Source organism: Cicer arietinum, chromosome 3, assembly GCF_000331145.2.
Source record: "Cicer arietinum cultivar CDC Frontier isolate Library 1 chromosome 3, Cicar.CDCFrontier_v2.0, whole genome shotgun sequence".
NCBI classification, from domain to species: Eukaryota; Viridiplantae; Streptophyta; class Magnoliopsida; order Fabales; family Fabaceae; genus Cicer; species Cicer arietinum.
The window spans coordinates 26,698,888-26,711,270 of record NC_021162.2 but is presented as its reverse complement, the minus strand read 5'-3'; the positions used below and the strand labels follow the sequence as shown (position 1 = coordinate 26,711,270).

Below are 12,383 nucleotides of genomic sequence, written 5' to 3'. Positions count from 1 at the left end.
AAATAAAATAAAATAAATGAATAAATAAAGAGAGTTTTAGAACTATCAAGTTGTACTACTTGTGTCCTAACAACTCAAAGATTAAAAATAGTTACATCTAATAAATAAGTCGATTTTTAATCTAATAAATAAGTCGATTTTTTAGGTTAGTTCATTAAAATAAATAAATGAATGAATAAATAAATAAATAAATAAATAGAATAAAATAAAATAAATTAAAATAAATAAAATAAAATAAATGAATAAATAAATAAAGAGAGTTTTAGAACTATCAAGTTGTACCACTTGTGTCCTAACAACTCAAAGATTAAAAATATGTCGCATCTAATTAATCGTTAATGAAATATTTATTTATATTTTTTATGAAATTTTATTTTTATTTATGAAAACAAAGTGATTTTGAAATCCATATAAAAAAGAAGAAACAAATGGGCTGAAACATGAAACAAATGGGTTTGCCTTTTTTTTTTTTATGATGGGCCCAAATTAAACCAAGTTTAAGATAGCACAAAAATAACTAAAAGAAACAGGTAACCCTAAAAAACCCTAGATGTGGCCGTTGTTGGTGTTTACAGAAAACAAAAGTAGAGCATTGGAGAGATAGAAGCAACAAAGAAAGAAGGAGAAGGAGACGAAAAGATACCGAGATGAGGCCGCGAGACGGAGAGGAGACCAAGGAGGAATGTACGGTCGCTCCAAAAGGCACCGGTTCCGACGACAACGATGACAATATGAAGGTTTGGGTTTTTCTCCTTTTGTCTATTCTTTCGTTTTTACACACAAATTGGATATTTTGTTAACTGTAATGTTTGCTCTTCTGATGAGTATTAGTATATTTTTCTATCAATCATTTCATGTTTCAAAACATTCAAACTAACAACTCTCTTTAATTTTTTACCGATCTCGCCTCTACCTCTGCCTGTTTTTCTTTTATCAAACTTAAAAGAAGATGTATTTATAGAGTCTTTTATATGTTTGGTCGTTTTCTGGTCTGCCTTGGTCCTTATCTATCTATTTCCTGTTTGATGTTTCATTTCCTTTGCTCATCATCTGCGTTTTTTCTACACCTCTGATGCATTCATGGTTTTGACTTATTTGTTTTGATCTGTTCTGTTGCTGAGCTTTAATTTGTCCCTTAGTTTATTTTTTAAACTCAAAATTTTGTCTCTTTGTTCTGCACAAAGTGTACCAAGACTGACTTAAAAAAAAAAGTTGTTATGTTTCTCTAATTAGTTACAAACCAAAGGTCAATGACATTGCATCTGAAACAGAAAGGCAGCAACAAAACAGAGCCAAACACTGCATCAGAAACAGAGAGGCAGAGAGGCAACAACAGCAACAAATTAAAAATTATTGTAATTTAATTTAGTTTGGTTTAAATCTTATTGTAATTTAATTTGATTTAATATTTATGGTTGCAATTTGATTGTAATTGTAATTTGATTTAATTTTAGAATTGTAATTGTAAACTGATTTGGTATTGTAAATTGATGAGCCTAATTACTTTATTTCCCTTTTTAATATATGTTTCCTTTTTGATTTATTTTTAAAGAAATTGGATAAAATTAGGGTACTACAGCTGCCCCTATTTAATTATATTTTACTTGAAAAATATGAAAATATGAATAACAATGGTATTCGTTTTCATGTTATTAGGTAAAAGATAAGTAAATATAAGGACCTAAATTTTGTCCAATAACAAACACATGTATTAAAGTGCATTTGAAATGTTAAAGTGAGAATGATGCAAATTTTTTTAGATATGCAGAATAATCGTCTTCGGATTAATTACCGATGCGTAGATCGACAGAAATAAAGATGATCGTCTTCGGATTGGTTGCCAATGCATAGATCTATTGAAATGAAAATGATCGTGTTCGGATTGGTTACCGTATGGATCTATAGAAATTAAAAATGATCGTCTTCGGATTGGTTACCGATGCGTAGATCTATAGAAATGAAAGTGACCATCTTTGGATTGTTTACCGATGCGCAGATCTACAGAAATGAAAGTGATCACCTTCAGATTGGTTACCGATGTGTGGATCTATAGAAATTAAAAGTGATCGTCTTCGGATTGGTTACCGATGTGTGGATCTATAGAAATTAAAAATGACCGTCTTCGGATTGGTTACCGATGCGTGGATCTATAGAAATTAAAAATGATTGTCTTCGGATTGGTTACCGATGCGTGGATCTATAGAAATTAAAAATGATCGTCTTCAGATTGGTTACCGATGCATAGATCTACAGAAAAAATGATCGTCTTCAGATTGGTTACCGATGCGTAGATCTATAGAAATTAAAAATGATCTTCTTCGGATTGTTTACCGATGCGTAGATCGTAATTGGTCCAATCTTGAAGGTAGATAAAGAGGGGGAATAACTATGATATTTGCAATTCAAATGATAAGGTATGAACGATTCATGCGTGTGTAAGGTAAAGTGTCAATGAAGATGCATGGATCATGTGAGTATGAGTAAATTATGTAAGGTTTATGTGTCATGCATTATAGATAAATTTTGGTTCTTTTCTTTGATTCCCCGATCCTTATGCTCTTTTCCGTCCCAAGATTCAGAAGATAACAACCATTTTTTTTGCATGACGACTCCAGTATGTCTCGTGTGACCGCTTTTTTGAGGCGAAGCAAAATCTGTTGTTTAAAATGATTACCCTCCTTATTATTTTTCACACACTCATATATCTAGAGAATCAAACGAGTTCCCGTGTATATATTTTTCAAATGTCAAAATATTTAAAATATTTTTATATTTTCACATATTTCAAATTCCAACATTTATTATCATAAAACAGTGACATAGAGCTATCATTCTTTTTTCTTCTATGAGATTTAATTGGTCAAATCGTGATTGAACCCACTCAGCCTCTTCCAGTTTTGTTTCCATCAAGACTCTGATCGAGGGAATTTCAACTTCAATGGGAAGTACCGCTTCCATTCCATACACCAATGAGAAAGGAGTTGCCCCTGTTGAGGTACGAACAGAGGTTCTATAGCCATGTAATGCAAAGGGAAGCATTTCATGCCAATCCTTATACGTCTCCACCATCTTTTGTATGATCTTCTTGATATTCTTATTTGCTGCTTCTACAGCTCCATTCATTTTCGGACGATATGGCGAAGAATTATGGTGCTGAATTTTGAAACTATCACACAACTCTTTCATCATTTTGTTATTCAAATTAGTCGCGTTATCAGTGATTATCTTGTTTGGTAAGCCATATCGACAAATCAATTCTCTTTTGATGAATTTGACAACCACACTTCTCGTCACATTGGCATAAGAAGCGGCTTCAACCCATTTTGTGAAGTAATCAATAGCTACCAAGATAAACCGGTGACCATTGGAAGCTTTTGGCTCGATGAGGCCAATAACATCCATCCCCCACATTGAAAACGGCCATGGTGATGTTAAAACATTCAAAGAGGTGGGCGGTACATGTACTCTATCAGCATATATTTGACATTTGTGACATTTCTTTACGTGACTAAAACAGTCGGATTCCATGGTCAACCAATAGTAGCCAGCCCTCAAGATTTTTCTTGCCATTGTGTGTCCATTTGCATGAGTTCCAAAAGAACCTTCATGAACCTCTTGAATAATTTTCTCTGCTTCAGCTTTATCCACACATCTGAGGAGAACCATATCATGATTCCTCTTATAAAGCACATCACCATTTAAGAAAAAGTTCATTGACAACCTTCTCAAAACCCTCTTGTCGTTCTCTGAAATACCTGATGGATATTCCCTATTCTTAACATAGGATTTGATATCATAAAACCATGGTTTGCTATCAAGCTCTTCTTCTATCGATAAGCAATATGCTGGATTATCCTTTTGTTGAATTTTTATGACCGGCACATCCTGACCGACGCTTATTTTGAACATTGATGATAATGTGGCCAAGGCATCAGCCAGTTGGTTTTCTTCTCGAGGAATATGGTGAAAAGTGATATGCTCGAAGTTTTCTACCAATTCTTTGATATGTGTATGATACAGAACCAATTTGGAATCTCGAGTTTTCCACTCTCCTTTTGTTTGATGGATAACTAAAGATGAGTCTCCATATACCTCAAGAACTTTTATCTTTGACTCAATGGCTGCTTTAATGCCCATGACACATGCTTCATATTCTGCAATATTGTTTGTGCAATCAAAACACAATCTAGCCGTAAATGGAGTGAACTGGTTCTCCGGAGAAATCAAAATTGCCCCAATTCCATGACATAACACATTAGAAGCACCATCAAACACCAACATCCATTTTTCTTTATCAAGTGATTCATTCTCTTCAAATAAAGTCATGATGCCTTCATCGAGGAATTCACACTGCATTGATTGATAATCTTCTACAGGTTGTTGGGCCAAATACTCTGCTAGGGTACTTCCTTTTATAGCTTTTTGTGTAACGTATACCAAATCGTATTCTGATAACAACATCTGCCAACGGGCAATCCTTCCAGTAAGACCAGGTTTCTCAAAGATATACTTAATTGGGTCCATTTTAGACACCAACCAAGTTGTATGACATAACATGTATTGCCTTAACCGTCGAGCAGCCCATGCTAATGCGCAACATGTTCGTTTAAGTAGTGAATACCTCGTTTCATAGCTAGTGAAATTTGTGCTCAAATAATAAATAGCATGTTCTTTCTTACCAGATTCATCATGCTGCCCCAATACACAACCCATTGAATCGTCAAGTACTGTCAGATACATAATAAGAGGTTTCACAGGAACATGAGGCACTAAGATTGGAGGTTTTGACAAGTACTGTTTAATCTTTTCGAAAGCTTTTTGACAATTATCATTCCATTCAACCTTTTGGTCTTTGCGCAACAACTTGAAAATTGGCTCGCATGTAGCGGTGAGATGCGATATGAACCTGGCAATGTAATTCAATCTGCCCAAAGAGCCACGAACTTCTTTTTTCGTGCGTGGAGCGGGCATTTCTTGTATTGCTCTTACTTTATCTGGATCCACTTATATCCCTTTTTGACTACCGATAAACCCAAGTAACTTGCCTGATCTTACACCAAAAGTGCATTTAGCAGGGTTTAAACGGAGTTTGAACTTCCTTAGTCGCACAAACAACTTTTGAAGGTTAATAACATGTTCTTCTTCGGTCCGAGATTTTGCAATCATATCATCCACGTAAACCTCTATTTCCTTATGCATCATGTCATGAAACAAAGTTACCATTGCTCTTTGATAGGTTGCCCCAGCATTCTTCAATCCAAATGGCATCACTTTATAACAGAAAGTCCCCCATTGTGTAATGAATGTAGTTTTCTCCATATCTTCGGGAGCCATCTTGATTTGATTATACCCTGAGAAACCATCCATGAAGGAGAAAAGAGAATATTGAGCAGTGCTATCTACTAGGACATCAATGTGAGGCAAAGGAAAATCATCTTTTGGACTAGCTTTATTTAAATCCCGATAATCAACACACATTCGAACTTTTCCATCTTTCTTTGGAACCGGAACAACGTTAGCAACCCATTGAGGATATTTTGCCACAGCTAAGAAACCAGCATCAAATTGTTTCTTGACTTCTTCTCTAATTTTAAGTGACATATCAGGCCTCATCCTCCTCAATTTTTGTTTAATTGGAGCACATTCAGGCTTGAGTGGTAGCTTGTGTTCAACTATGTTAGTATCTAGCCCAGGCATATCCTGATATGACCATGCAAAGACATCCACATAATCAATTAAAAGTTTAACCAACTTTTCTCGCTCACTTTCTTTCATAGACATACCAATTTTAACTTCTTTTTTATCACGCTCAGTCCCTAAATTGATCACCTCAACAAGTTCTTGATAGGGTTGGATTATCTTAGCTTCCTGTTCAATTAAGCTTTCTAATTCTGGGGGAAGCTCACAATCGTCTTCACAATCCTCATCAGCATGATTAATCAGACGTTCAAAATTACAAGAAATGGTTCTAGCGCTGCTATTTTCAACATATTCATTTTCGACTCTGCATCGTTTAAATTAAGAAGAAAAAGGAAAAAAAGAAAATATGAATAAGGATTGCCAAAAGAAAGAGAAAAGAGAAAAGAGAAAAAACAAAACCAGTTGGAGAATTCAAAAATGCATTTATTGATAATAAGTACGGAATTGAAATACATATGCCCTAACTAGTTATCCTTATAGCCTTGGGCAGAGCAAAAGGAGTTAAAAATACATAATTACTTTGAACACGAATTAACAAACACGGGAAACTCGATGATCTTCCAATTGTTGAGATTGGTGTTTGGAGGACAAGGGTACACTAGCTTGAGGGTATCATCATCAACACGATCCTCTTCTACAACAGCCATTTGATCAGCATATATTATTCCAGCACTTTGAAAGGTTTGACGAATGTCACAAATAGGGATCTTTTGTGAATTTGGTACCCGGTTTTCCCAACGAGCTAGCTTGCTTTCTCGTTTGTCCTTTACAGCATTCTCTTGATCAGCTTTGGTAGGTATATATCCCAACCCGTACTTATCCTTCTTTTCTGGTATTTCTATCAATTTCCCGAATTTAACAAAAACTCCTTCTTCCAACATGAATTTTGTAGACTTCAATGAAGTGGTAGATAATTTTGGTTCTTTTAAACGAAATCCTTCACCCATGAAGACAGCGTTGGCGATTTCTAATGCTTGGAAGGAAGTCTCAATGGCTTCCTCTATGTCTTCAATGTATGCTGTAGAAGATAGATGACTCACTATCATATCTTCTTCCCCAGATATTATCACCAGTTTATTGTTCACTATAAACTTTAGCTTTTGATGGAGAGTGGATGTCACTGCTCCAGCAGCGTGAATCCATGGTCTCCCTAAAAGGCAACTGTACACCGGCTTAATATCCATCACTTGAAAAGTTATTCCAAAGTTATGGGGTCCGATTTGAATCGGCAAGTCAATCTCACCAATAACTTGTCTTCTGGACCCGTCAAATGCTTTCACCACCATAGAACTCGGCTTCAAACAAGCCCCATCAACAAATAGTTTTGATAGTGTTGATTTTGGCATGACATTTAACGATGAACCATTATCAACTAGCACTCGCGCAAGAATATGATCATGACATTTCACATAGATGTGTAGTGCTTTATTATGCTCCACCCCTTCAGCTGGTAATTCAACATCACTAAAACTCAACCCGTTACAGGCGGTGATATTACCGACAACTCCATCAAACTGGTCAACGGTGATATCATGAGTAACATGGGGATCGTTTAAAACTTTCATCAGTGCCCTTCAATGTGCTTCAGAGTTTAATAACAAAGAAAGAACAAATATCTTAGAAGGGGTTTGATTTAGTTGATCTACCACCTTATACTCACTTTGCTTGATAAACTTCAAAAATTCATTAGCTTCTTCTTCAGGTATTGTCTTTTTGCAAGTTTCTGATCCTTTTATGACATGATACACAACATCATTCCCTTTTTCTCCACGACCTTCCTTTTTCCTAATTTCTTCAGGAGTGTATACTCGACCACTTCGGGTCATCCCGCCAATCCCTGAAATATTGGTGATATCAGTACCTTGAGGCTTAAAGATATCACATGATTGATGATTTACTAAATGGGATGTGACTTCATAACTCCATGGAACCGCTTTGTTATTTTCATAAGGAAAAGAGGTTGGTGCTTGAACAATTATTGCATTTTTCCCACTATGAATTGGCTTAGGATTCTCTTTTCTATAGAGGATTTCCAATGGTCTTGGAAAAGATCTATTTTTTTCCATGCATGGCTCTATGGTCGATACATAATCATCTTTTGTGTACTGGTCTATCTCTTTTTCAATGAGATTGACAGCGGTATCTCTGTGACCCGGCAAAGGATTATTCCCCACGTTGGGACCATCTTCCTTGAAGGTAAGCCATTTTGCATTGATCAATTCTTGCACTTTAGTTTTTAAGGCTTGACAGTCTTCGACGGAATGCCCCACGGCTCCAACATGGTATTCACATTTGGCGTTTGGATTATACCATTTCGGAAATGGTGGTTCTAGAGGTTTCATTGGCCTCAGGACTACCATTGAATTTTGGAGTGAGGCAACAACTGACTGTACGTGACAGGAATTGGGTCAAAACGGGGTGTCCTTTTTGGATTGACAAGTGGTCTGTAGTGATTTGAGATTGGATTTTGGTTCCATTGACTTTGTTGGGAAAATGCGGTAGGTGGTGGTTGATAAAAATGTGGTCTTGAAGGGTGATATTGAGGGTATGAAGCTTGTGTGGTTGCGGCCACATATGGATAAGGAATGTAAGGAGTTTGTGATATTGGGGGCTGGAAGTTTGGGGGGTCGATAAGAATTGATGGGTGGAAAATAGGAGACTTTGGGGTTTACAATTACAGCGTTAGCGTCCCCTTCTTTCTTTTTTGTGAAGGTCGCTTGAGGTCTTTTTATGCCAGTTGCTGCACATACAATCTTGCCACTCCTCATCCCACTTTCTATCCTTTCTCCTATCATGACAAGGTCATAAAAGTTTGATGACATGCTCCCAATCATCTTATCATAAAAAGGTGATTGGAGAGTATCCATAAACATACCAACCATTTCTTTTTCAGATAACGGAGGTTCTACTTGTGATGCCATTTCCCTCCACCGTTGCGCGTATTCTTTGAAAGCTTTATTGTCTTTTTTCAATGAATTTTGCAATTGCATCCTATCAGGGGCCATGTCAATGTTGTATCTGTATTGTTTCAAAAAGGCGTCGGCCAGGTCTTTCCATGAACGAATTCGATTTCGCTTGAGATGCACATACCAGCTTAACGATGCCCCACTCAAACTGTCTTGGAAAAAGTAAATGAGCAGCTTGTCGTTATGAGCATGAGAAGCCATTTTTCTGCAATACATAGTTAGAAGATTTTTAGGACATGTGTTGCCCTTGTATTTTCAAATTCAGGAACCTTGAATTTGGGAGGGATAGTCACATCAGGAACCAAACACATATCGAAAGCTTCAAGGCCATAAACATTATACCCCCTCAATTGCTTTTATTCGCTCTTCCAAGACATGGAATTTTTCCTTTGATTGTGTATCATCCCCAATGTGAGGTTGATGCCAATTCCCATTAGCATCGTAATGGGGTACTTGGGGTGCAATATATGCAATATTTTCTGATGGTAGAGCATTTTGGGGTGGTACGTAGCCCAGAGGAGATGGGATGTGTGATTGGTTTTGGTTTTGGGGATTGAAAGCTGAGTGATTTTGGTTATTTTCTATGGGGTTGATGACTACAGGCGAAGTATAACCAGGCGGGAGACCATATATAGGAAATTGCACAATTGCAGTGCGGAATTGTTGGTTAGTCGGGGTAAAACCTGGTGGATGAGAAGGAGTAGTTTGGTGTTCTTCATTTACAATCGGAGGATCCCCATCTGTATTCTCCTTCCTTGCCAAAGCCTGTATAGCTTCCAGAATTCGATCAACTTTTTCTTTCAGTTGGTTGACATCCGCTCTTATCACCTCTTGGTTTTGCTCGAGTTCATCCATGATCTTGGAATTCGCACGCGTTCGATAAGGGTGTCGGGGAAACAGCTTTGTTGATTTTTTTCTGCGATTTCTTAATGTTTTAAAATAAATAAAAATAATAAAAAAATTAAAAATTAAAAATAAAATTGAAAATAAAAATTCTATGAGTATTAAAATATGAATGTGATGGAAATGAAATCAATTAGTGACTTATGATAGTTGGATATTGGGGAATCATACGCCTTAGGCAAGAACAAATTATTAGTGAAGAAAATATGAGGACTGGAAATCAAAATAGAAAATCCTTCATTGATAAGAAAAAGAGTACATCATATTCAAATTAAAAACTACATTGACTATGGGATTTCAATCTTCTCTTCTAATAGGACAACCAATCTTTTCCTCCAATTCTTCTATCAAATTTTTGCAATATTCAACGAACTTGTAGACTTTGACTGGAGTATTCAATGGATGCATTACCGCATCAATCTCTCTTAGATGTGTTGGAATTTTTAAGACTGCTTGATTAGCTAGCATTGTCAATTTTGAAAAGCAGTCTTTCCAATGTCTTCCTTTATCTTCCAACTCTTTATAGACCTCTTGATTCTTTAATTGACCTAGCAACGTCATAAATCGATCCTCCCAATATATGGTTTCGTCCTTTAGGTCACTATAGATCTTTTCTTGGTAATCGATGTAATTCTTCAGCTCACTAGAATTCTCCATTTCTATTCTTAGTGCTTCTTGATGTTTTAAGAGTAATTCTTCAATTTCTTCATTGTGTTGCCTCTCGTTCCTTACTTGACTCTCATACTCAGCTACCATTTCTTTAAGTTGTTTCTTTAAATCCTCAAACTCTTTTTTTATCTTCTTCTCAGAGCTTGCTGATTTTGACCACAACTGCTTCCACATATAGGCCTCTTCGATAGCTGCATTCTTTTCTTGCTTTCGCACATCTAACTCTTCATTTGCACCTCTCAAACAATCTTGTATGTCAAGTTTATTTTCTTTTTCAACTTTCAACCTCTTGTTACTTCTTTCAATAAACTGACTTTTACAAGTGTTTTCTGATCGTAAGTTCTCATTCTCTTGGGTGACTTTTTCTAACTTCGCTTGCAGCTCTTTTTTCTCCTCTTCAGATTTTAGCAATGATGCTTTGAGTTCTTCTATCTCTTCATTTGCAACAAGAATAGGTTCAGACATTTCCTGATCATTTGAGGGGGTACTGTGGAAAGGCAACTTAATTTCTTGGACTCTATTTTTTACCCATTGTTGATAGGGTTCTTTTGTGCTGCAACTTCTGCATCCAAGTGCTTTTCCTTTTCTGATGATCTTCTCCCAAGCTCGACTTATCCTTCGCAACATCGGTGGGTCTACTATACCCGTATTGTGCAAAATAAAAGCTTCCAATGACTTATTATCTGGTTTTTCCAACATAGGGTAGCCAAGCTGTCTCAAAGCTACCGCCAGATTGTAATTAATACATCCTTTGGTTCCCATGAGAGGCACATTTGGAAAATCTCCGCATTGACATATTACTTCCTCCACCCCTTGTTCTCTGTGATACCATGAAATTGTATCTCCAGTAAGGCTAGCTATACTTTGAGCCCATTCACGATTATCTTTAATTCCAATATGATACCCTTTCTTGAACATATGAGACATAAACCAGATATACAGCACTGGAGCACAACACAAAATTGTTCCCCCTTTCTTCTCATGTCGCATATGTAAAGAGTAGTATACATCAGCAAGAATTGCGGGAACTGGGTTTTGCTTATGTTTGTTAAAAGATAAGAAGACACTGATAGCAGCAAAATCAACAAAATTGTCAAGGTTTGGGAATAAAACAATACCATAGATGATTAGAGCCAAAACGTCTATAAAAGCACTCCATTCTTTTTTAACGGCTAAATCGTGGCACTTTTGCTCTAGATATTTTCTCGAAAAACCATGAATGGCTCCTTTCTCTTCTTTTGTACTTGCCAACTCTCTTATGACGATTTTCAACACTTCAGAAATTGCATCCAAACTTGGTGGTTGCCCAGTATATCGATAAGGATTTGCTTTCTCTAGGGAATAACCCAATATTCGTTCAAATTCCTCTAATGTCGGGGCCAACTGAAAGTCTTGAAAGGTGAAACATCTTAAGAGAGGGTCGTAGTACTGAGCCAACGCCGTGAGTGCCTCTATTTGCACATTGAAACTCTTTTGTTGTATAGTTTTCATTTGATTGTTGATGTCTCTTAAACTTTTCAAATCAGGTTGTTTGAATTTTAAAAGTAAAGTTTTTCTTTTTTCTGATCCCATTGTCTGCTTTAATTTAACACGTGACTAAGATTCTTATGATTCCCCAACAATCCTGAAAATTGATGCAAAATGCCAATTTATTTTCAAAAGAAACAATGTCATGAAATATGAATGCAATTATGTAGAATGTATGTTGTGAATATATAGCATTTTGAATGAATGTATGAGGTGTTTTTTGCTTATATGGATATTCTTATAATGAAAGGGTCTATTGGCTTATGTAGTGAAACTCTCACAAAGGTGGTTCTATAGTTCTAAACACGGTCCCTAGAGCCAATAATCTCATTTTGGAATATTGTCAACAACAATAGGTAAACTATTTGGAGTGACAATACCCTCAATAAGATCAAACTCTAGATGAGATTTTCATGCTAACCAAACAGGATGTACATCCAGAAGGCTACCACTACACAACCTCGAAACTAAACTTAAGTTTTGTTCAAACCCGGGTGTAAGGTTCCACTCATAAGTGTGTGTCTTAATAAAAGTGTAGGGTGTAGAATAAGTATGATTCAATAACTCTATAACAATAATAAACATATAATAAATAAATAAATAGATAAATAAATAAAT

At 36.2% G+C, this 12,383-nt stretch overlaps 1 protein-coding gene across 1 annotated transcript in view; it reads right to left on the bottom strand.

Annotated features, from left to right (window-relative positions):
• The window catches only part of LOC140919706 (uncharacterized), a 22,672-nt gene extending 13,151 nt beyond the window's left edge, over positions 1–9,521 (bottom strand). Inside the window, 7 exon segments of the mRNA XM_073366319.1 lie at positions 3,877–6,012; positions 6,300–7,568; positions 7,674–7,889; positions 7,971–8,087; positions 8,379–8,923; positions 8,926–9,010; positions 9,012–9,521. Coding sequence (XP_073222420.1) covers positions 3,877–6,012; positions 6,300–7,568; positions 7,674–7,889; positions 7,971–8,087; positions 8,379–8,923; positions 8,926–9,010; positions 9,012–9,521 — 4,878 coding nt within the window.
• Between the last annotated feature and the right edge of the window lie 2,862 nt (positions 9,522–12,383).